Raw genomic sequence first — 26,753 nt, 5'->3', positions numbered from 1 at the left:
TCCCTTTATAATATATACTAATCGGTTAAAATAATATATATAATTCACAATCTAATAAAATTTTATTAGGGTTGGGTCATGAGTTATCCCAGATTAAAAATTTATATTAAAATTAAATAATCAACCCGTGCACTGCACGGAGCACAAAACTAGTAAAGTATAAGAGTAACAACTTTCTAGTCATAAATTTTACGTAGTAGCTCTCAACTTTCCATGAGATCTGATGGTATCTTGTTAAGTATATATATTACGGAGCACTAATTACAATGAAGGGTTTGTGCATCTCCAACAAAACGAGAGAGTTGGTTTAAAATGGAATGCAGGATTCCAGTATCCCCAAAGCTACAAAAGATTGATCAACTAAGTTTGGAAATCGCCCAACTATAACAGTATACTTTAAGCTTTTCTACACATTATGCAACATAATGGTAGCCAAAATGCGAGCCAACGTGACTGCTACTCTTGCGTAAACACTTACTATAAGAGCAATAATTGAGACTTGTGATCAATGCCGTTAAAAATGAACGTTCCAGTCATAGGAATAAATTGTTTTGTGATAAGCTGCATGGACAAAAAAATGACTAGTTAGACACAATATTTTCGCATATGCCCCAACAGCAAATCAGAATGATGGCAACAGCTAATGCGAAGAAAATTCAATATGGCAGTAGCCGAAACTGGTGTGATATGCATTCTATAATGGATGGTTGTTTTTTTTACTTATTATTATTGTTGATGAGAACTGCACATGATAAACAACAGATCTGAGAAACCATTCAGAGGAAAAACAGAGTTTGAAGCCATAGAGCTTGACTTGCCAGCAAATGCTTAAGTCATAGCTTTCAAGTTCCTCTACTCATATAGTTTATAAGATCGAACTCTTGGCACTATGGAACTTGGACAATAACAGAATAAAACCATAAATACTAGACCAATGTAGCATACCTTAATCACTTCCTGTGAAGCAATCCCACCAATGAAAGCAGCGACTGCATGGAGCTCTGCAGCTCCAAACCGGCAAATTTCATAAATGAGATCCTCGGTCAAGATTGAGCCACTGCAGCCCATGTCGGTCAATAAGCTTACAGCCAAAGTCTTCAAACGTGATATATCTTCATCTATCTCTCTGCCAAAAGATGAAGTTGCAACATTATGATCCATTACTAAATTATAACGACATGTACCTATTCAAGAGAGTTAAAGTTACCCGTCAAATTGGCCCGGAAAACTATTATAGTTGGCAGCAAAACGATCTGCAGCTCGCAACAAGATGTAAAACCCAACAGCCATGCTGGTATGAAAGGGGGGGGGGGGGGGGGAATTTGTCAAGCATTTTTAAGGAAAAGAATAATGATAAACTTGAATGCAACTAGGCGCATAGCAGCTATTTATTTGGAATGCATATAGGAGGGCTAATTGGTATATTTACATGACATTTGATAATTTTTGTAAATTTTATGGGTAAAGTGGTATTTTTTAATGTACTATTATACATGTATATTATACTATTAAAATATAGGTTGTCTTAGTAGTACTATACATAGGTAACATTAGTGGTACAATATTTGATGTACAATTTATATATTACCTCCGTTAGATGTTATGTGCAACTTTGAGGTATTATTTGTGAGATATAAAATATTCCAAAGTTGCACATAACATTTAACGGAGGTAGTATTTATTTGTACCAATTTGTACCACTAGAAAAACATTTATAGTACTAAAGCATTTAAAGGTACTATTTACCTATTTAATGATACTATTTACCTATTTAATGGTATTTTATACCAATGTTCATATTTACAACTCATCCACCACTCTTTTGTCTTATCGAAGTCTTATTCATGCTATTTATAAGGCAAGTAAATAGCAGTTGTGCACCCAGAGTTCTCCACCAAACTTAATTTTATTGTATTGCTCCAGCAGCTCATCACACAGCAAAACACACAAAAAGTTATAAGGCCCACAGGCATAAATTTCTTACTCCCTAGTCCCTAAGTTTCAAAATAAATGCCCCATTTTGACTTTTTTGCACTATTTACATAATCCACTTTGACCAATGTTAATGATTCATACTTCCTCCGTTTTTAATAATTGCAACACACACTTTTACACGGTATTTACCTTATAAAAAGTATAACAAATTTCTTATGAATCACGCATGGACATTCATATCCCTAAAAATATTATTTTACATATTTACCCCATTTGATTTCAAAGCCTTAAAATTGTCTCTAGAATCTCCTAAATTCAATTATTTGCAAATAAAAAGATGTCTATTTCAATATTTAAAACCATCTTTTACCTTCTCCATTTTTGTTTGTTTATCCTATTTGGAATTTGATCAATATTTAATACAAAGTATCAAAGAGACCCTAAATTAGTTTTAATATATAAGGTATACAAGAATTATATAATTGTGAGATGTCTTATTCAATTTATTTAATTCGTCTCAATAAGTTCTTAAAATTTATTAGACAATTTTATTTCTTAAACTCAATTTTTTTACCGTTCACTCGCTAAATCAAAGTAGCTCTACGAAAGTAACACATTTGTCACCTATAAACAAAAGGTTAAAACAAAGAGTCAGGCAAATAAGCATAGGGCATAAAGACCACCAATAATAATTCTTCTCAAAAATGGGACTTACATAATTTAATACACTTAAAAATGGGGGTGAGAGATTGCTAGGAGTGTTGAGAGTATTAAAAAAATGAAGTATATAAGAAAAAATATAATCACGTGGGTACTTGTTCGAATCGTTTCAACATATAGTTTCCAAATATTAAATTTTTATAATTATCCTTATTGATAATTAATGATAGTTTTGGTCAAAGTTCTACATTGGGATGCATGGCTTAGTTTGATTAGGGCATTTATTTTGAAACAAAGGGAGTAACACTAAAAATGCAAAGCAATTTTTCCAGAAGTATTCAGATTGCAAGGGATAGATAGTACAAAAACACTGCTTTGTGACGACAAAAATAATACCTATAATCCTCATCCGTCAAATACTTCTGCAACTCGGAAAGGTTAGGAGTGTTGAGCTCCTCTTCGACCATCCGGTATCTGCATACCTAGGAAAATAAAGTATAAAAGACACAAGAAAAATAGGAGTAGAAAAGAAAAGGTTCTTGGATCTAGTGGATCCTCAATGAAAACAATGTTACTATGCTACATATATGGGCTCAATCATGCTAGATCTCCAACTTATGGAATAACATAACAGCTTCTAACAAGAAGAAATATGCACAGTTATTAAAAGAAGCTGCTTCAGGAAGCTAAGAGCCTAAGATAATAATTTTTTAAAGGTGGGAAGCAGTATTACTGCTCAGAAAGTTAAAACAATAACATGATGAATAAGAAATTAGAAAACTAGCCTTTGACAAAAGTGTACAGAATCTAGTTATACATAGGTGGCTCTAAGTAAAGAATCATATTGGACCTGGATTCTGACCGCATTATTGCCAAACAAGCTCCTAATTAAGGGAATCTAGTTCTTTATATAGGTGCCTCTTAGAATAATGCAAGTGATGAGTGGTGCCTCTACAGAGGTTATGTTGAGGAAAATTTGATCACAGTCCAGTATGAAGTTTAATTTTTAAACCAGATTCAAATGCTATAAAATGAGGAATCAGTTACCAATTTAATAAACATAATTATTTCATCTTAGAAGAGGCAAGTCTCAGGACATAAACGTATCAAGTAACTTAGAAAATGAAGCTGTTAAAGAAGATATTGAGAAGCTTAATCAGGAAGGCTTTAACAATATTCAAGTCACTGATACAAGGGCTTTAAAGGAATTGTTGATGGCACAAGAGAAATTACATGCTAACCCTAGGGATATTGCACTAGCCAACAAAGGCATGAGGCCAAGCTTATAATGAACTTCATCATTATAATATTTCATTTTCAACAAAAGGTCACAATATAAATTGCCTGGTTAATAGAGAGGAAAATACGTAGTACTCGTGTCTAAATAGAGCATGAAAGCCGGAACATCACAAAATAAATCAATGCAGAGAGGAACGAACAGGGTGAATGGGTCACAGATTATCAGAAGATTCAACATACTTATGTACAATACTCTGCTGATTTCTTGGATCAAGCAAAAGGTAACAGAAGCAAGGTGAAGCAAGATATAGTAGTGTTAAGAGCCAAATTTGTAGAGGATCAACACACTTTATTAAACTGTCTTTACTGATTGAAGACTACTGAAAATTAAATTAATGATACCATTTTTAATATATTCCTCAAACTAAAGCACCAGAATCAAAAAAGATGACTATGGCAGTGATTTCCTTTAAAGCAACTAGGTCAATTATTGGTAAAACTATAACAGGAGCAAATGTGGAAACTTTTCAAAATTAAAAGATGCTAGACGCTGTAAACAAAAGCACTTTTACTATGGTTCAAAAATTTGAAATGAAGTGGGAGATTATAGGCAAATAGCCTAATGTACTGCGACATATATGACTAATATGCGCATAACAAAGCTATTTTATTCTCAACTGCAAAAATTTCTTCCCCAAGGTGCTTTTGTGGCTGGTAGACGTAACATGAATAATGTCCTAGTATGTCAAGGTCTCGAAAACAATACAGGAAAAATACAACTCAAAGAAGCTGCATGATAATAATAGACCTCAGGAAGGCCTATAATACAGCTAAGTTGGATAATACTATGTAGTTCTCCCACTATATATTATGAGAACTACATAGTAACCAATGAATTCTAAATTAAAAAATACAATGAGGCTTTAAGGAATTGAGAGTGTAGTGAGAGACAATCAGGAAGAAAAGTGTAAGCAAAACACGCATCAATATTCAAAGCAAGATAATTTACAGTCTAGTGACACAAACAGCAACAGGCACATCAAACAATAACCTACTCCTTTGGTGAAACAGCAACAGGCACATCAAGCAAAAAGTGAAGTCAGTCATGATGCTTACAAAATATAAGAACAGAAAAAGTAATCTTATCATACTTACTGTGAGTTTTCTAGCATTCTTGCAAAAACCTTTGATTGTCATCTTGGAAATGCTTTGCGGATCTCTACTAATATTCTTCAGAAGATTTTGCACACGCTTATCCATAGCAAGAAAGTCACCTTCAGCCTTAGCCTGGTAAACCTTTTGGAGATTCACGTATTGCCTGACGGGAAATGAAGAGAAATAAGCAAAACAAATTTGCCACAATGAATATTAATTGAATATCTTGCTTCAATAAATTTGTTACTAACTCTGTTGAAGATGTCATATCAGGAATTGATCCTTCGAGCGGAAATTCACCAGCACCTTCGTTAGCAACAAATTCCTGCACCATTACATTAAACAAAAGAGAATAAGAAAAGCAAGGATGCAGTATATACAGAGTCTGCAAAAATCTCAAACAAACAGCAACTAAAACAACACAAAATCAAGAACCATTGATATATGTACATAGGTCATATGGTTTTTCTAGCCTCTAATAATATATGGTAGACTTATATATTCTGCAAAAATCTCAAACAAACAGCAACTAAAACAACACAAAATCAAGAACCATTGATATATGTACATAGGTCATATGGTTTTTCTAGCCTCTAATAATATATGGCAGACTTATATATGGAGATAGAGAGTGTTCCATCCAAATAATTTCTATTTAAAACATGTTCAGGAATTTATGTACTCTGTCTACGAGAAAAATAAAATCTGATTTACTCTATTTCCCTCTGCACAATTAAACTCATCAACTCTAAAAGTGAGAGCACTGAAAACAAGACAATTTCCAAACAGCCACTAATGCATAATGCAATTTTAGAGCTCCATTTCCCAATTATTCATTTTGTATGAGGCCAGGCAATAAATAATTAGGCACTAATATTATTTGGGATTCATATGTTAGTTTGTATCACTTTATTAAGTAACAAGATTTAAGAGTAAGGAATCATTGAACACAACCATCTAATCGAATGCCTGAAGTACTATATGCTAGTGCCAAGTGCAATAATAAACATAAGTAAATCTGTCCCCTCGAATGCCTGAAGTACTATATGCTAGTGCCAAGTGCAATGATAAACATAAGTAAATCTGTCCGGGATACAATCTAACTTATTCCTAGATTCACGTTAATAAGCCATGGAAAATTGAGATAGGGAATATAAATTCACTTATGTGCAACATTAGTTTTCTGCAAGAGCACAAAGAATGAGAAAATATATCACCAAAGCCTATAATATGGATATCGTTAAGATGCGAAAGGAGGAAACTAGGATTAGATCATATCCAGTTTTTAAGATGCATTTTTGAGCAAAATCCTTCAATGAATTGCATGGAGAGCCTTCATTTTAGCCCACAAATTGAAAGCTTGGTTTATTAATACAGAAAAAAGGGTGTAAGGCACGGATTGGAAGTGATTGACATATTAGTGGTTGCTGATAGAGATAATTTGCCAGAGAGACATCTCTGGTGATTGTCAACATCATCTTCCCCAGTGGTCATCTCTGGTCAAGCTTATTCAAGTAGTTTATATTCTCTGTCTTCAAAATATGTCGCTTACCCTCTGTTTCTTTGATCTCCATTTATACCTCTTTATCCATTGCCTCTGTCTTTTTATTGCCTTCATTCTTTCTTGATCCCTTCCCCTCCACTCTGATCTACCATTTCTCTCTTTCTCCTTTTCTTTCTATTTCTCTGTGAGTACCCTGTACCAGACTACCAGCAGCCCTTTTCTTACCTTTTTACCTGACTAGGCAATGACATTATATTCACGTGACTCATATTTAACTATTTCTCTCCCTTTTCAATTATGTGAGTACACAGTGGGACGTGAGCCTATGCATAATTTTAAAATAAATAACATATGGGCTTGTTTGGCATTATTTTTGGTTTTCAGTTTTTTGTTTTTTTGAAAACCAAAAACCAAAAACAGGAAACAAGAAAAAGGTGCTTTCACTTTTCTGTTGTCAGTTTTTAAAATTATCATGATTTTAATAAGTCTAAATAATTTTTGATTGATTATGTGACATGTATAATATACTTTTAAAAAACAAAAAACCAAAAAACAGAAAACCACAGCGATGCCAAACGAACCCATAACTTCTCGTTTTTTAGTTACAATTTAATTTTATTGTATTTTGATACGGAACTCATTAGCAGAATAATAATACAGTGGGAGATACGTGCTCCTTGTGTCCCAAGGCACATGCCTTGCACCTAGGCTCAATAGACCTTTTGCCTAGGCTCTAGAGACCTTCTACGCATCACGTCTATTTACAGCTATTAAATGCCAAGTTGAATTAGCTACAGAAGGTAGCAGTCAGAAGCTCTTGAGTACTAGCGAGTGACATCAAGCAGAAGATGACATACAGGAAAAGAATAATAGTTGTCTATAAACCTACCTGAACACCAGGATGCAAGATCGAGAATCTAAAAATATAATGTTATCTTATCATAGCATAATTTTCACAAACAAATATACAGCAAAACTTAAGTACAATATTAACATTCTTCAAAAAAAAAACACAAAATATTAATATGAACTGAAGCATATGATTATAATTTAATTCTAAGTATACAGATAAGGTAGTCAAAAACATAGAAAGTATTTGTCTCTGAAACAACTCAACAGATTACCAACCTTCAAGGCCGCCACCATCACCCAAAAATCAGATGAATTGGAATTAATTTCAGCACAACTGTCTTTCAGTATTTGCATCAGATTTGGACCTATAAGTTGAAAAGAGATACAGCTCATAAGAATAATTGAACCAACTAAACTTTTAATCCAAAACTCAAATTTCAAACAAGAAATTTTATATAAGACCAAATTCTGACATCATATGTGTTTGTATATCTGATCAGTATGGTGGCAGACTGTCTTTATGTATATATGGTCCTTGCATGGATTTGGCCAATTACTTTCTGCCACCCATGTCTTACTCCATTATTTCTTCATTTTTCTTTTCCTAGGATCTAGATTCTAGATATCAGAAATAAGACATGGTAGTTCATTTTTGGTCGTACAATGAGCAAAAATTTATTTCTAACCAAATTTTTTGGTAATTACAATTCTACTGCTATTTACAGCAGAATAAGGTGTCCTAAACAAAAAATAAATAAATAAATTTTTCAAAGCCTTTCAATCACTCAAAAATACAATCATGAGATTTCACATTTTCACATCATACTTCCAGAGCTAATACCCAATCGGAGGGCTTAAAAAAAAAAACCAACATAAATGGAAGAACACGATCCCTGAAAAAACAGCTTTTCAAAGAACCCTACAATGGCTTGCCCAACAAATTCTTTACAGATTTGAAGCATAACTAACAGGCAACAGGGCACAACTTAGAAAGACCTAATAACCTCAACAAAACCTTCCATAAAAAGGGCAAAACAAGAGAAGATATTTACTATTATATCCACCCTACAGTACACAAATTCAAGAGACCAATGCAAAGCTTAGATCAAATTCCAATTTATAACAGACCAAAGCAATAAACCAGACTGCACATATAATTTATACATTACAAAGGTAGGCACGACAAATACCTTCTATAGACACATCCAGAAGCTCATTCATCAAACAAATATAATTCTATTGACTCTGTAGGAAAGAAGCTTAAAAAGGGCCCTATACAAGTTCTCAAAATTGGGCCCTTAACTTATACTTAAAATATAAATACACAATTTATACGAACTTAACAAATTCCAGTAAATTAAGAAAACAGTCGTCAATTGCATGAACATAAAGAACAACATGAGATGATTAAAAATAATCAATCAAGAAAATAAGAAATTTATTGGCAGTTGCTGCACTGACAATGTGATAGATTAGTGGGTTTATTACTAATTTTTTAATTGTCTAGTTTACAAGAAATATCACAGATCTGGAGAGGTAAGTAGCATCTTTACCTCAATCCCCAGCAGATCAACAATGATTTCGAGAAGCAGGGGTCTCAAAGCTCATACACACAAGGGAAAAAAAATTAGGTGTGGGGTGCGGGGGAGAGAGAGAAAGAGAGATTGCGTGCCAAATGATGTATAAAGTAATATTAGATCTCCTGATCTCACAAGAACAGGCCCAATGTTTTAACCATTGATCCACCAATTTATGCATATCACATAAAACTAAACATCAAAAATCTGGGGGCCTGTGTGATCGCACAAGTCACGCCACCAAGGACCCATGACAAGGTGATGTTCATAAACACCATATTATGGAAAACAATAACACCCTCATTACTAGCAAGGATTTAATAGAAAATATTTACATACATATACACACCGGTGTAGATCTATTGCATCACGTGGCAGTGTGGCATAGCATAATGAAAAACAGTAGTCTCAATTTCAGTACAATAGTATACAATATTGTTCATGTAGCAAAAACAATTGATGTAGCAGAGAAGTAATTACTCACCGATTCCTCGAGGAGCAAAGAGCTTAAAGGAGGCATCAACAGCTTCTTTGTAGTTATCTTCATCAAGACCAATCGTCTTTGATTTGAGAAGATCCTAAGGTGTGTTATAGATAAGACAAAGACTATTAAAAGAAAAATCTCATATAAAAATCAAAATTAAATTAAATAAGCAGAAAATTACGATAATAAGGAAGAATTCTTTAACAAAATGCAATGTCAAGTAATTACAAAAAATATATTTTACAAATCAAATTTGACAATAATCAAACCTTGAACTCTTTTTTCTCTTCTCTAGTTGACGGAAGGGCCCCACCGTGACTTTGAGCCCATTCCTCAGCCACTTTTACAAGAATCACAACATAGGGTATGTGCTTGTGAGAAACCGGATCTTGCACATTTATATCAATAGATTCTACAAACCTGTATCCAAAAACAATAAGCATTTAGCATAGAAAATGACAATCATAATTCATATATCACCCAACCCAAAGAAGACCATGTATTAAATCTAATGCCACCTTTTCTTTTCTTTTTTTTTTTTTCTTTTTTTTTTCCTATGTGCCACCAAGGGGATGTGACTCATGAACATGTACAAATGTAGGATTGTAGGTCTGTCAAAAATTAAGACTTCTAGCTCTTATATAACAACTTATCAAAAATTAAGCCACATATAATGTAAGTATGTCATGGTTGCATAGCTACAAGAATCATGAAATTATGCATTCACAAGCAATACAGTAGAGCTTATTTAGGAGACATGATTAAGTCAAAAGAAAATACCACCTCTTGAGCTCTGGCCACGGATTATTTAACCGAAGATCATCCAAGAAATGGTCAGGCTTAGATTCAATCACAGTGTGCTCCTGATACAAAGACAAGCAAAAAGATAGTAAGATACAAGAAAGTTTTTTCCACAAATTTTATTGCAAAATACTCTACTTCACTAGATTCAGAATGCAGCAGTAGTAAGAAGTTGTCATTTTTAGAGACCATTTGGCCAGGCTCATACAGTTTTTTTTTAGTTGAATCCCAGTTCCAAACAGGGCTAAGTAAAAGCATAATTGGGCTCCCAAGAAACCCAAATGACTTCTGGAGACTTTAAAAACGAAATCTACAATTTGTAGCTTCTTAAAACAGTCTCTCAAGGAACTCAAAATAACACAATTAAAGCAGGAAAAGACCACTTATGCTCTATTTATTTCCTCAGTTTATCCCCTTCTTCTTTTCCGAAAGTGTTCACCAAGAACCTAATGACTTTTCTCTCTCCTCAACCTCCACCATGGACTTCCTTTGTCCGTAACCACCATAAGTCCATGACATAAGTTAGACCACCCACCACAACCAGTTTTTCTGCAACCTGCTACAGCCAGCAATCCTGGGCTATGGATGCTTTTTGGTGGGAAAATTTTAATTAATTGAGAGACAGAGAGAGTAAGTAAGGTGATGCTGCGGTAATCATTGGAAAGAGAAAATAGATGGATTAGTGTCAAGTTATTCAAGTACTATTCCGTACATCCAATGAATAGTTTGAACAATTTCCATGTTTACCACTTTACCCATCCCACTATAGTTTGAACACTTCCTTTTTCAGTAAGATTCCATCAAATCATCAATCATGAACTATTTCTTACCTTCCTTTTGGCCTTTTGGGCCCACAATCTTTATACCACACCTACTTTTTCATTAAACTAGGTAGTCTACGCACTCGTTGCGCTCACATAATCAATTTTAATGGTCGAATTGTAATAGCTTTGTCATGAGACTCGTGACACCTAAAACTTATTGGTTGGGCTTTAGAACAATACACTAAGTAATAAATCATTGACAATCTAAGTAGCACGGAAACGGATACGGGTACAAAAACAAGTACGGATACGGGATACGGCAAAAACAAAATTCCAAGAAACGGGTACGGCAAGAATACGGCAAAAAAAATCATTAAAATAAAAATCCATTTAAAGTTTTTTTTTTTTTAAAAAAAATTATTCCATAAATAGTTGCACTACAAATTAAAAGAAATAGGTGTAAAAAAAAAAAAAAAAAAACCACCTACTGACTACAAGCAACAATAAATCAAAACAAAAAGTTAAAAAAAAAAAATAAAAAAAAATAAAAAAATAAAAAAAAAACTAAAAAATGTCAGCCCACTTACCTTCTTATTCACCATATAATCATATATGAGTATTATACGAAGTCGGAGTATTTACTAGTATATACTTCCACTAATCTGGCAGCCTAGTTTTCCCACCTACCCAGTACCCACGTGAGGGAATTAAATAAAACTAAATAATATATTAGCCCACTTACCTTCTCTCTCCTAGTTCAAAATTTTAGATCTAAAGCTCGATTTTAATGGAGGTTCTCCATTTCTCTCTCATTTTCACTATCTTTTTCTTGTAAAAGCGAAAAATTCATTTATAAAATTAATATTTTTTCTATAACTCAGTCGATGCGGAGGTCAGTCGAAGAAAATTCACGAAGTCATACAATTTCTAGGGCGATTTATCCAAGGAATCGTGGTCGCACTCTGTAGTTGGCTTTTTCAATTTTTAGGGTTCTTGAGAAATTGAAATCAAATAAGTAAATTTGGGGTTTTTTAATTTTAAAATGGGTCATAAAAGAAGCAAATTCGTCCTCGAAACGTACCCAAAGCTGCTCCCAGCCGTCCCCAAATATCTGCGCGTACCACTTTTCAAGGGGACGTATCCGGGCCGTACCCGTCCCCGATACGTCCCCGGTACGGGAGACGGCTGAAGATTGCCGTATCCGTGCATCATAGTTGAAAATCATACCCTTGTGTAAATACGGAAATGTAACACTTGAAAATATATACACACTATATATTCACATTTTGATTGTGAGTTTTTTTTTATTATTATTAATATTATTATTTTTTATTTTTTTGTAAAAAAAGAGTCACAAGGACAGGTGATGAGAATCGATCCCAAGATCGTCACCTGGAAATCTGGAATCGGGAGGGGAACTCTAACCACTTCAGCTATCCCTCATTCTCTTTGTTGTAAGTTATAATATACATCCTCTATCACTTTTAGTTGCAACACCTAAAAATATATTTATACTATTCACGTTTTTATAACTAATCTTTATTTTTATTGACTTATTTTGTTGGGCAAAATAGTCACGCGGCATCTTCTTAGAGTCATCTCGACTTATATACTACGTATATGTTTTAAATATTTAATCTTTAGATGTTTTAAAGGAGAAAGTTTCAAAAAAAAAATGTCTAATTAGGTGATGAGGTAAGCAAAACACTAAGGAGTGATTTCGGTGGGTTTGTTTGTTTGTTTGTGTGTGTGTGCGTGTGTGTATTTAAGAAAATAGTAACAAAGTGAATTATATCTAGCCTATTCCCCTGCCCCTTTGCTATAGACTCAACTCAATCCTGCCAATGAAACAGTAATCACAAAGGCAACACACAAATATTAGAGGAAAGCTTAAGGATATTTGATTGATAATAGAGAGATAACTACAAGGATTACTGCTACTGCTATTTTACTTAAAGGTGGAGTCTTGGAAGAAATGCTACGGCTACTTCTAGTCTAGTGATTACATCAAAATCGGCATACCCTTACAAAACCCTGCTTCCCCGCTTTCCCCTTAAATACTGAGTCACCCTTTTCCCAGGTTACCCTAGAATTCAGAGAAACCTGTCATGCTCTGCCAGGTGGCTGTACACCCAAAACTCATAGAAAATTCTCTTTTGTCTTCTACTGCTCCTGCCCTTTACTTGTTTTGTGCCTTCTCTTTTCATAGACTTGAATTGGTTTGGATGGCTTGGATGGACTAGCCCGATCTATTGCAATACTCCCCCCGGGGACAGTCACATTGTCCTCAAGGTGGAAGTGAGGGAAATGCTGATCTAAGGCTCCAAACTCTTCCCAAGTTGCTTCAAATGTTGGCAACCCCTTCCATTTTACCAACACCTCGACCCTAGGATCCACCCCCTCTCCTTTTTGCCTCACTTCCAAAATCTCTTCGGGCTCCACCACAAGCCCCAAGTCAGCAGTCAGTTGGCTGGGTAATGTGGGCAGAACTGGAGAGTCCCCTACAGCCTGCTTCAATTGGGAAACATGGAAGACAGGATGCACTTTGCTTTCCTTCGGCAGATTCAGGTGATAAGCCACTTTGCTGATGCGCTTAAGTATCTCAAATGGCCCGTAGTAACGAGCTGCCAGTATCTCAAATGGCCCGTTGCAGCCTTAAGAATACCATATCCCCGACTTCAAATTGCACATCTCTTCTCTTACAGTCTGCTGATTCCTTCATGAGTTGCTGGGCACGATTCAAGTTCATCTTGAGTTCATCTAAAATCAGATCGGGCTCCCTCAAACTTTCGTCCAGATTACCCACTACCGTGGCTTGCCCCTTCACCTTCCCCAGCCTGGGGGGTCCCTCCCATACACCACCTTGAATGGCGTCATCTTAGTGGCTGTATGCGGTGAGATGTTGTATGAAAACTCAGCCCATGGAAGCCATTGTGCCCAGGACGTAGGCTGGTTAGTGATAAAGCAACGAAGGTAGGTCTCCAAACACTTGTTCACAACCTCCGTCTGGCCGTCCGATTGAGGATGATACGAGGTACTACGCTTGAGGTGTGTTCCTTGCAGCCTAAACAGCTCCATCCAGAAGTTACTCATAAAAACCTTTTCTCTGTCGGAGACAATTGGGAGTGGGAACCCATGCAGCCTGACCACTTCTTTTACGAACATGTCAGCCACCTTCAAGGCTGTGGAAGGGTGTTTAAGGCTGATAAAGTGGCTGTATTTGGACAGACGGTCCACCACAACCAAAATTGAATCCACTCTTTTCGAAGGAGGTAGCCCTTCAATAAAGTCCATTGAAATCTCTTCCCAAATCGCCTCCGGCACAGGTAATGGCTGAAGTAATCCTGCTGCCCCTTGCTGTGATGTTTTACTCCTTTGGCATACCACACATTGTTGCACATACTCCCCCACACGCTTCCTCATACCTGGCCAAAACCATTCCGCGGCGAGCTTCAAGTAAGTTTTCACCTCTCCCACATGACCCCCTGTCTGAGTATGGTGGTACTCACCCAATAGAACCGGAATAAATTTAGATGTCTTCGGCAAAACCACACGCCCCTTGTACAGCACTCGATTTCCTTCTAAAAAGAAACCCCCTCTCAAAGGTCTTTGAGCCAAGGGTCCTCTGAGATTTCCCTCTCTAGCTCAGCCCACTCCACAATTTGTGTTGAAATTAAGGCCCCCAATTGAACCTCACTGCTGTCCTTACGGGAGAGGGCATCGGCCACCTTGTTGGATGGTCCGGGCTTGTATTGTATCTCAAAGTCCATGCCCATCAACTTACTCATCCATTTTTGATACTCCCCTCCGACTTCACGTTGTTGTGTGAGGAACCTCAAGCTTTGTTGATCGGTCCGGATGACAAAATGCCTCCCTAGAAAATAATGCCGCCACTTCATAACTGACAAGCTAATGGCCATCAACTCCTTCTCATAGATGGATTTGGCTTGATTTCTCACCCCAAGAAGCTTGCTAAAATATGCTATGGGCTGCCCTTGTTGCATCAACACCGCCCCAAGTCCATACCCCGAAGCATCCGTCTCAACAACAAACTCCAATTGAAAATCGGGCATCCTCAAAAGCGGGGCTGTCATCATGGCTGTTTTGAGGGTGGTGAACTCATGGGCTGCCTCACTAGACCACCCGAAATTGTCTTCCTTCAATTGTGAAGTGAGAGGTCCCGCAATTTGAGCATAGCGAAATACAAACTTCCGATAATACCCCGTGAGACCGAGAAAGCCTCCCAACATAATCGCCTTCACCTTCTCCATATCCATAGCTACTCCCTCCTTGGATATCACGTGGCCTAAATAAGCCACTTCTTCCTTTCCAAACTCGCATTTCTTCCAATTTACATACAACTCGTGCTTCTTCAATAACTCCAACACAACTCTCACATGTTCCCTGTGTTCCTCCTCATCTTTGCTATACACAAGTATATCATCGAAGAATACAAACACAAACTTCCTCAAGTAAGGTTTGAAAACCTCATTTATAAGGGATTGAAATGTTGTCGGCGCATTAGTCAACCCAAAAGGCATCACAAGAAATTCATAGTGGCCTTCGTGTGTACGAAACGCCGTTTTATGAACATCTTCTGGCCTCAGATTTGGTGGTAACCGGATTTCAAGTTCAATTTCGAAAACCACCTAGCCCCATGCAATTCATCAAGTAACTCATCAAAGACCAGAATCGGAAATTTATCTGGCACCGCGTCCTTGTTCAAGGCTCTATAATTCACACAAAATTGCCAACTCCCATCCTTCTTTTTCACGAGAATCACCGGGCTAGAAAAAGGACTCGTCGAAGGTCTAATGATGCTGGCTTTTAGCATTTCGAGAATCAACTTCTCGATTTCATCTTTTTGGATTTAGGGGTACCGGTATGGTCGGACACTTATGGGATCACTCCCTGTTTTGTGTATAATTGAATGCTCGTGGTCTCTATGAGGTGGTAAACCCACTCGCATTTCAAATACTCCTTGAAAGCTCCGCAACAATTTTGTGAGAGCAGGGAGGTGCGAGGTGGGAGGTGGCTGCTCGGCTGCGCCTCCTTTTTCTCCGTTTAGCTCATTTAACTCTACTAACAACCCTTGCTTCTCCTTCACCAAATTCCTGATCATGGCTTTTAAAGTGGTTTGTGCCTTTTCGAGAGAAGGATCCCCTGTAGGTGTAATTGGCATTCCCCCCATACGAAATTTCATAATGTGAGTCTTCCAATTCGTAGTCACCGCCCCCAATTTCTCGAACCACTGTACTCCAAGAATGACGTCAGCACTTCCCAACTCCAATGGCAGAAATTCCTCTACCATGACAACTCCACCATCGAGTTTCAATTTAACCCCTTTTCACACCCCGTACCCTTTAATTACCTCGCCATTACCAGAGCTACATTGAACTCACCTCCCTTCAAGATCAGTACGGCCAACTCCGCCACCAATTTGGCCGAGATAAAGTTGTGGGTTGCCCCGGGATCAACCATGACAACCACGGATTTTCCGGCCACTACCCCCCGTAACTTCATCGTTTTGGGATTAGATATCCCGATGACGGAGCAAAGCGACACCTCAACCGCTTCTTCGCTCTCCTCCTCGTCTTCTTCTTGCGATGGTTCTTCTCCGGCCACCAGGAGTACGCTGAACTCCTTCCTTTTGCATCGGTGTCCCACATGCCAGGCTTCATCACATCAAAAACATAAATTCTTCGCCCTTTTTTCTTGCACCTCTACTCCTCATGAAATTCGAACTCCTTCCTTGGGAGATTCCCGTTGTTACGGCCTTATTCACAGAAGCATGGGATTCGGTGGGTTGGGGCCAATTCTTAGCTGGGTTAAGTACCCCTTATGTTTATACCTGACCCACCAATTTTGTTGGATGGAAGAGTTGTTCCCACGTGTTGGGCCGGCCCACTTGGGCTCAACCTCTTGGACTGTTTTCACCTCACTCTTCAACCCGTTTATAAATTGACCCAACATCATAGATTCGAGAATTCCATCCAGAGGGGCTGCCATCTCTCTATATACTTTCGCCTGTACTCCTCCACCATTCCAGTTTGCTCCATTGCCAACCATTGTTCGTATAACGAACCGGTGTGAGATTGCCAAAATTTATACAACAACCTCTGTTTCAGGTCGATCCACTTCCCAATCAAACGCCTCTTCTTCTCCCATTGAAGCCACTTAAGGGCTGCGCCATACATGGCCACCACGAAAGCTTCAAGCTTCTCTCTTTTGGTTAGCTGATAAAACTCAAAAATCATCTCAGCCCTCGACACCAAATTAAATAAATCAATGCCCTCAAAAAGCAGCATCTCAAGCTTCTTGTGTTTCAGTGGCCGTCGTTGCCGCCACCGCCACCAAGTCCATTTGGGTTGTCATATTGTTCCTTCTCTCCCATACCTTCACCCCGCCAACCCCGATTGTTCCTCACTGGGGTGTTGCGAATCTCATTCTCTCCTTTGAACCCGACTATTTTCGCCATCAAGGTGGAGAAATGGTTCAAAGATGGGTTGCGGTTGTAGTGGTGGCCTGCTTGACCTCCGGCTGCCGTCTTCTTCATTTCTTCACGAAATTTTTTATTGTTTTCCCTCTCAATCAAGGCTAACCTCTCGTGCTCTATTCGGAATCGATCGATTCTCTCTTGTAGTCGCTTGGTGGTTCTTGCTAGTGTTTCCTCTAACCGCCTATGTTGCACGGAAACGGATATGGGGACAAAAACGGGTATGGGTACGGAAACGGGATACGGCAAAATCAAAATTTTAAATACGGGTATGGCAAAAAATATATATAAATCCCTAAAATGTGAAGAAAAATTTAAAATAATTCATTAAAAAAAATAAATCAATAATATTACAGTGAGTACCTTTTAAAATGAAAAAAAAAAAAAAAAAAAAAAAAAAAAAAAAAAAAAGAAGAAGATGAAAGAAAGTGCTCCCTATACACCTATGCCAGTCTGCCATCTACAGAGTCACTGACTTCAAGTCAAAGAAATAAGGGGAAAAAAAAAAGTTCGAAGAAAGAGAAATAGAAGCAGAACATAGAGAAGAAAGAGAAACAGTTACAGGTCGAAGCCTCGCCGGTGTCGGGGTGGTCGCAGGTGGTCTTTGGTCGCCGCACACGACTAAATCAGGTCGCACCTCCAGGGAATTGTCGTTTGCAATAGTTAGGGTTTGTGAAAATTGGGGGAAATCGAAAATTAGGTTCGTAATTCACTAATTTGGGGTTTTTTTTTTAAAAAAAAAAAAAGTTGACCTTCTAAGGAAACGTCAGAAGATCAAGAGGCTAGCCGTCCCCAAATTGGCTTATTGTACCACTTTTGAAGGGGACGCCTTAGGGACGTTTCTCGGCCGTACCCGTCCCCGAAACGTATTCAGTACGGGAGATGGCAGCCATTTGATGAATCCGTGCAACACTGCTTACCGCTTCCTCTGTCTAAACCGCCCTTTCAATGGTGGCTTCTTGCGTTCCAAGCTTCTCGGCAATACTCTTAAGATGAGCCTCCCGTAAGTCGAACTTCCCCTCCATGGTCTGTAATCTGGATTCAACTTCTCCAAATTTCTCATCCGTCGCGTTAGCTCGTTGGATTAGTGTTTGAGTCACCATGATCGAGTGCTGAGATACCAATTGCTATAGACTCAACTCAATCCTGTCAATGAAACAGTACTCACAAAGGCAACACACAAATATAAGAGGAAAGCTTAAGGATATTTGATTGATAATAGAGAGATGACTACAAGAATTACTGCTAGTGTTATTTTACTTAAAGGCGGAGTCTCGGAAGAAATGCTACGGCTACTTCTAGTCTAGTGATTACATCAAAATTGGCATACCCTTACAAAACCCTGCTTTCCCCTTAAATACTGAGTCACCCTTTTCCCAAGTTAGAGAAACCTGTCATGCTCTGTTGGGTGGTTGTACACCCAAAACTCATAGAAAATTCTCTTTTGTCCTCTACTGCTCCTACCTTTTGTTGTTTTGTGCCTTCTCCTTTCATAGACTTGAATTGGTTTGGATGGCTTGGATGGACTAGCCCGATCTATTGCACCCTCGAGGAGGATTATTATTAGGTTAAATAGTTTTGTCTTCTAACTCGACATCAAATTATACTATCTCCTCCTATTCCTCTTCTTCTTCATGTGGCTTAGCTCCGAAGGCGCTTTAATGGAATACTCTTTCGCTTCAATGGAGGAGAGAAAGAGAGTAGGGAAGTAAAGGAGGAAGGAGAGAGAAAGGGGGGTTTAAGAGAGGAAAATGTGGGAAGTTTAAAGGGAAGGAAGAATAACGAAGAGAAACAAATACGGGAAGCATAAGAGTTAATATGACATAAATGGGTATATGGGTAAATAAACATTTTTAGGGGTAAAAAAGTCATCACACTATTCATAAGAGTTCTTTTGAACTTTTTATAAGGTAGGGAAATAACTAAATTGATTCCCCACTAACTACCATCACACCGACTTTTATATTAAATTAACAATTGATCATCCAACCACAATTTATCGCCTAAAATTAATGCAGTAAACAGTGTATGCATGATTTTCGGACAGGAGTATATAATTGTTTTTCATGTTCCCGAGGGAAAAGTTGTTTTGAAATTTAGCTTTCAGGTGTGATAATGGAAGGACTCCAATCATTTTCAACCCACTCAAAACCAAAGTAAATGGTTAATGAAATGTTAATTGATACATATATAAATAAACACATTTGTCAATTATTGGAAAACAAATATGCAATCAAAACAAACACAGACAAGGTGCGACCAGAAAAAACAATTGCATTATACATAAATAAAAAATAAAAAAAATAAAAAAATAAAAAAATAAAAAAAAAAAAACACCATCAGAATTAACACATAATTTTTATATATATTTCAAATTTAGGCTACTCAATCCAAAAACAGCTAAATGAAAATTCCACAAATAAGAATACCAATCATCATCCATTACATGAGTATTCCCATCCACGGTAAATTTTATACCATTAGATGTTAGCAAAAAGTTATACCATGGAACATTACCATGGTATAAATGAGATTTTACCAAAAGATGGATCCATGCATATTTAAGAAGTTAGCACACTTTAGATAAATACATAAACAGCATAAATATCAAAACTTCTAAGCTTTACCTTTACACTAACACGTACAAGGCCAGTTAGGCCATAAGATCGAGCATATACTAACGTCACATTAGCCTCCCTGCAGATTCTATCCAGCTTTATCATCTTGTCTTCCACCAACTGTACGGTAATGTAACTTTTTCAGGAATATGTTACAACATCAATAATTTAACATACAGCAAGGACTGATACCAAAAGTTTAACCAACATAAGCAATAAGTGAGACTGAATGCATACATCATCAGAAAAGGTATATGAGAATTACAAACTTCAAACTTTATAAAAGAAAATAGCTTCAAACATCACAAACATTTCATGATTACTAACTATTACCAACATTCAACACATCAATACCCTTCACTTTGGACCACAATTAGACATTTACTTCTTAGCATAAGATGAAGTGCAAGATTAGGTCATTAAAAAAAAATTCCTCCTCTCGCTCCATGTAATCCAAGCTAATCATGAACTGCGATTTTCATACTTAGTTGCATTGCAATTTGCACACAGTACTCAAATTACAGAAATGATATTGGGTAAGTGCAGAGGAGGGAAAGTGATTTAGGTTAGGTTACAGGGCATAAATGGCTCTTGATAGGGGCATGGACAAAAATAGAGTCCATTTTGGTGGAAAAGAGCTAGGCTGGCTGACATGGTTTCAAGTATCTGCTGATAAGAAATGTGCCAACTGAGATGTATCTAATTACCAACTTGCAGAATCTTTATTCACTAAGTTATAAAGTTCCATCATGTGTCAGCCAAAACAACTAACAAGGAGCCAATATGAAGCCAATATAGGCCAATAGACAACAAAACATTCTACATCAACAGAAATATTATATACAGCACCATTATTGCATCCATCAAAGTGGCAACTGTGGATAGGAATGGTGGCCCTTATTTTTTGTGGTGGTGATGGTGGTATTGAAACTGAATAAATCTAACTGTCTAAAAAGTGGGAAGACAATATTTCAGGAAAACTAATTAGAACATTTTGGGAAAGTAGAAAACAGCTAGAGCCAAACCCTTGCAAAAGCAAATGATATGTGATTGTGGTTAGGGAATTTTGACAACATGATACAGCAACAAAAATCAGTACAATGCGGCACAAAAGTACATATTTAATTATTATGTTTAACATGGTAAATGAAAAATCACATCCATCTCACACAGATTGATAGGTAAATTATAACATAAGTTGTAAAGAGGATGCCAGCTGTGAATTCATAAATTACTGATCAAATTTCTGCCCTCTCTCTCCACCCCCCCCCCCCCCCCCTTTTCTTCTCTCCCTCCCTGCCTTTGAGAACTCCGGTGTCAACATACAGCCAGCTAGTAGTTATCACCAACATAGCAGACCGGTAAACCAACTCAATTTTCTAGCTTCAATAGCTTTAAAGGCCTTTGCACTTCCTATCCCTTGTTCATTTCAATGATTTGCACACGTTTTCCCCTTGATTTTATATATGAACTTATTGCCTCTTATCTAACTTTTTTTTTAATCATGAATCTCATGATATAAAATCTATAACCCTTAAATAAACTTACTGAACTTATATTTCCTCATTTGTACACAAACTTTAAGCTAGCTAGCTCAATTAAAGAAATATATTTTATAATTAATTTCTAAATTACACTATGCGTGAATAGGCCCCATGACCTAGTTGAATGTGGGATTTGGTGTAAACATTCGGAACATTTATCACTAACCTTAGGTCAATAAATCTATGGTAATAAATATTTACCAATATCACTAAAGAAGCACCAACCCTTTACGTTACCCATTGAATAAAGAGGATTATTTCATAGTTATAGTCTTCATTTCCAATAAGTGTCAATTATCTTTGACTCACAGGCCTTTTCATGATTTTGACTTGAATGAACAGAGAAGAAAGGCATTATAACAGAATGATACAAATTACTTTAGTGTAGGTAAAATCTATGTTACATGAACATGGCATTTTTATAGTCATACCCGGGTCAACACGACCTGACACAGACCCGGGTATGAAATCCGTTTCGGATACGTCATCAGGTCGGGTACAACAATGTTGTCGAAGAAGAGGAGTCGGGAACTTGGGACATTCATGGTGGCCATGAATGAAGCTTAGAGAGAGGGAGAGGAAGAAGAAGGTCTTTTACTTTTTTTCATTTTAATCTCATTTCCTGTTGGTAAATTGTTAAAGTAAAATAATACAAGGGATAATTTTTTTTTTTTAATGTTTACAGCTGTAAGCTTGTAAAAGTAATGAGGTTTTTTTTTTGGTATGCACAACAAGAAGTTGAAAATCATGTGTTGTAGTCCACGATTCCATGTAGTAGGGTAATGGTTGTAAAAGGCTTCACCTTCTTTAATGGTAAAATTGAATAAAAATTTTCTCTCCCCAAACAAGACTAATTATCTGTATTTTTTAAAATTATTATGTTAAAAAATTTATTGTTGTATCTTGACCCGTGTCCAAAGATAATATGGTGTCTCCGTGTCCTAAGTTTTGAAAATGACGTATTTGATACTCGGGTCCATACCCATATTGGATACTCAAACTTGTGTCCATGTAACATAGGGTAAAATCTTAAAATAGTCTCAGACTAACACAAAATAATGTCCATCTTATCATGCATTCATTTACTCAATAGGATGTTAATATGTTACATGTTTCACACCCCTCTTTCTTCTCCTATCCATTCTCTATGCACTAAGGTGTATTTGTTTCAGCAACTTGTTTCGTAGCTTTTGATTTTTACTTACCTTCAATGGATATCTTCTTTCTACATTAATTTTTGTTCTCTTAATAATTTGCAAATATATTGTACAAGGAGATGCTATGTAAATCTTAAAAAAAATAAAAAATAACTTTAGTACACCATTACATAAAGACAGTTGCACAACATGTGCCTACAAACAAAAGATTAGAAAACATAAAATGGAAATCCATAACAAGCATGTTATGCCAGGTACATTAGTTGATAGCTCAAGAAACACCTTAAATCATTCTTTAATAGTTGATGATCAAGAAAAAGCACAATTAAAAGCTGGATGAGAATGCATACCTGTGTAGCTATCACCAAGGTAAATTGTGAAAAGAATGATGGATTTGACTCAATTAACTTCTCAGGTAATTCAACAATAAACTTTGCATTCACAGCATCATTGAGCTCTTGCAGGAATGCACAGACACATTTTGCCTTTGATTCACCAAGACTGGTTTCATCCACTAGACATCCCATAAGAAACAATTAGAAAGCCAATGTATACTAAATAGAAAAGAAAAGGAAGTTTGTTACTCAGAACACACGGATATAAAGAGAAGCAATAGTCATGAACCATCAAACTACCATGAGGAAAGGAAAAGCTTAAGCAAAATAGTATTGAACAGTTTTTACAGCAGTAAAGACAAATTACTCATACATCCAAAATCCTGAGAAATGTATACCAACAAAATGTAAGAGATAAAATGCATTACAGCAAAGAACAACAAAGAGCCCTAAATGTTGATATGGTGCCTTGTGTATGCTTCCTATTTACAATTTTTAAAAACTTCGTATACTTACAGAATTATTTAGTTAAACCAGGGCATTAGCAGCTTCAAGCATAACAAGATGAAAACCGCAGATCAAAGATTAGCTAAATTCTAAGACAAATTTGTCATCAGTCCAGAAACTGTAATATAATTTTTAACACAAAATTGTGTTTAACAAAGCAGTTACTTACGACAGTTGCACCTAAAAGAAGGCATCACACGGCAAAAAAGGATACAAAATTTTCAAAAAGGGATAGAATAATACCCATGAAGTTATTTCCAAGATCACCAAGTTCGACCTTTGATCCATCAACCACAGTGATGCTGCCAATCCCACCAAGAACCAAATTCTTCAAAGTTTCAGACCCAGTAGGTCCACAATTCAGCAAACAGACAGTCGCTTTTTCCAACGCTGTTTGTCCTTGCTCACCCCATATCCTGCAGCCAGTAATTGCTATTACCTCTTGCCTTTCTCAGCAAACTAATTGTGAACTTGCAATAGAAATAAGATCTTTCACAACATTGGTCTCAAGTATAGGATACAAAGTTAAGCATGCCTACATTTGCACGTCAATATAGCAAATGGTACGAGGTGAAAAATGAGTTAACCTTGAATCTGAGTTAAGTATTCTCTTACTCTTCAACTAAACGCCTCTTTGGCCTTATTATCTTAAGTCTTCACCTTAATTTTGCTGAAACTTCAATTTAATTTATTGATTGAACTTTATTTTTCCAATAAAACTTGACTTTGAGTAATACTTGATTTTTATTCATTCAATGTGTATTTGTTCTATTCAGATTTAATGATCAAATTTATCAAAAACTAATATTTACTGATTTTTATCAAAAACTAATATTTATCAAAAACTGATTTTACTAATTGAAACTATTTATAACTGATTAAAAGATGTGAGCTTGATTTAAACAAATAAAACTGATTCATCCTAAATAATGCACAGCATAATTTTATTTTATTTGTAAAGGTTAAAAGAACAGATACTTATGCTAGCAAATAAACAACGAAAATTTCAAATAGTCCAGGAAATATAAGAGGAAATTGAATTTAAATTGCAGATTGTATAAAATTATGAGCACAATCAACCATGAAATCATCAAATCTTCTAGCACACACCCAAATACCCAATTGAAAATTCAATAAGAATAGAACAAAACATGTAAGCAATTCAACAATTTACAACACCAAAGATGCTCAATCACCTAATGATTAAAAAAAAAACAAACAAACTCAAAATTCGTCAATAAAAACAACAATTCAAGAATAATGGAATTAAGAAGATGTAATACCGAAGTTGTCGATCATATTTGACTTTAGGTTCTGCCATTGATTATAGAAATCGGGTAGCTTGAAGCAGCAAGGCCTGGGTTTTGGGTTGCTTGTAACGCAGTTTTTTGAGATGTTGTAATGTGTTGAACTCGAACTCGAACTCGAACTCGAACTCGAACACGGGTGCGACCGTGCGTGAGAAGCAGTAAATGCGTTTGGTTTAGATGAGCAAAGAACAAATGCAAATTGTAATCGTTGCCGGAATGAGGGTGTTGAGCGATGGTGGAGGAGCAAAAAACACTTTGAGAGAGTGAGCGACTAGTTTTGTTTATTGAAACGAAGTATATAGTTACCCGGCTCACCCCTCTAAAACAAAAAAAAACTGTTATTAAATATTTGTGAATATCCATTATCCTCCTTTGTATCATTTCGGAACAATCTAAATTTATGGGTTTATACTCTTATCCAATTAAACCCTAATATATTGTATGGATATATACACTTTATCATATGGAATAATATACATAAATTTAGGGGTTGTTTGGTTACACAAAGAAAATGGAGGAAGTGGAAAATCATGGGAATTTGAAAATACATGAGTTGTTTGGTTGACAATAAAAAGTGTAAATGAGGGAATTGCAAATTCATGGGAATTGTGACTTCCCACAAAATATGGGAAGTTAATTACCTAACGCATTTACTGCTTCCCTCATGCCAACCAAACAACTTTATACAATTCCCATTATTTTGATGTAGGAATTTAATTCCCATGAAATACAAATTTCTATGGGAAATAATTTCCCATAGCAACCAAACGACACCTTATTCTCTTTCAATCTCTCATATTTCTCCTTATTTCACAACACGGTATCAGCACCAAAGCTCTAATCAATATATAAATTTTATTGTTGATTTCTTAGGTTAATTATTAATTCGTTATATACTGAATGTGCTAAATTATACTCATTATTATCTTGTTGTGTCGCATCTTGGGAAGAAATTAGAAGGAGATTAATCTTGATCATGGGTTTTGATCTTGTAATAATAAAATCACACGTTTCAAGAATGTCATATCATTTCAATCCTCATTAACTAATTTGGGACTAGTACAAGAAGTCTCACGTCATTAATAATTTGGTTACAAAGAACTACTCGTATTATTTTTCGATTGCATGGGTTTGTTTATCTTGAATCATCTTTATTTCGGGGGTTTTTGTCCCTTGGGAGAGTTACAACACTGAGACTGGATTCAGCAAAGGACGCCTGTACCTGCAAAGCAAACGGACCGCCAGATGATCGGTGGTCCGCCTCCGAAGATTAAGTTAGTAAGTATTCGGAGTAAAACGTGCGGAAGTAAAGTTATCCGCTCGGATTCCAAGCTCAGGTAAAGTGTTGTCTGTTCCTTGAAAACGACAGCTCTGTAATAAATGTGAAAGTGACGTGTTGTCTCGTATTGCGTGTATTTTTTTCTGTCATAAATGTAGAAAATGTCCCTATTTATAGGGTCTTTTTGAAAAGTGTGCCCTCCCTAGGATCTGGTGACCTAGGGATTAGGTCACGCCGCAAAACGGCGCCTCAAGGTTTGGGCCCTTGAAGGCCGCCATTCCAGAGGCAATGCCTGAGTGACACGTGTCACTGAGCCCAAAAGGCTTTTGGGCATCTTTTAGGGTGACACGCGTCGCCCTCTTAATGGTCCATGCTGGATCATCAATCATTTTAGAACAGAAGAATGTCCGCCTACCACGTGTCACCATCTCAAAGGCCCAGATGGCACCTTTATCAATGACACATGGCGGTTTCTGATTGGGCTACCTGCCAGGTAAAAATACCCAAATCATTTGCCCCTCACAGGGGTCACGTGC

At 36.6% G+C, this 26,753-nt stretch overlaps 1 protein-coding gene across 2 annotated transcripts; it reads right to left on the bottom strand.

Annotated features, from left to right (window-relative positions):
* Positions 1–83: 83 nt before the first annotated feature.
* Positions 84–25,241, bottom strand: LOC145555522 (NEDD8-activating enzyme E1 regulatory subunit AXR1-like). Of its 2 annotated transcripts, XM_081617258.1 has the most exons (14): positions 24,912–25,241; positions 23,872–24,044; positions 23,137–23,300; positions 20,095–20,205; positions 10,190–10,269; positions 9,676–9,826; positions 9,407–9,500; positions 7,622–7,710; positions 5,241–5,314; positions 4,990–5,152; positions 2,992–3,077; positions 1,208–1,291; positions 946–1,126; positions 84–561 (listed from the first exon to the last, which is right to left on the bottom strand). In XM_081617258.1, exons 1-14 carry the CDS (start codon positions 24,947–24,949, stop codon positions 478–480), a joined length of 1,572 nt encoding a protein of 523 aa, XP_081473384.1. In that variant the 5' UTR covers positions 24,950–25,241; the 3' UTR covers positions 84–477. The 2 variants fall into 2 exon arrangements, with proteins under 2 accessions (XP_081473384.1, XP_081473390.1); XM_081617264.1 differs by lacking the exon at positions 1,208–1,291.
* Between the last annotated feature and the right edge of the window lie 1,512 nt (positions 25,242–26,753).

This window comes from Chenopodium album, chromosome 1 (assembly GCF_948465745.1).
Source record: "Chenopodium album chromosome 1, dcCheAlbu1.1, whole genome shotgun sequence".
NCBI lineage: Eukaryota > Viridiplantae > Streptophyta > Magnoliopsida > Caryophyllales > Amaranthaceae > Chenopodium > Chenopodium album.
Note: the sequence above shows the minus strand (reverse complement) of the source record. Positions and strands in the feature narration are given on the sequence as shown.

Excerpts from the sequence above, each read along its gene's own strand:
- LOC145555522 (XM_081617258.1), bottom strand. The coding sequence starts at position 24,949 with ATGGCAGAACCTAAAGTCAAATATGATCGACAACTTCG. Across the intron at positions 20,206-23,136 it reads CCTTGGTGATAGCTACACAG|TTGGTGGAAGACAAGATGAT; the intron begins GTATGCATTCTC and ends ATTACCGTACAG. Across the intron at positions 1,292-2,991 it reads TTGACGGATGAGGATTATAG|CATGGCTGTTGGGTTTTACA; the intron begins GTATTATTTTTG and ends CTTTCATACCAG.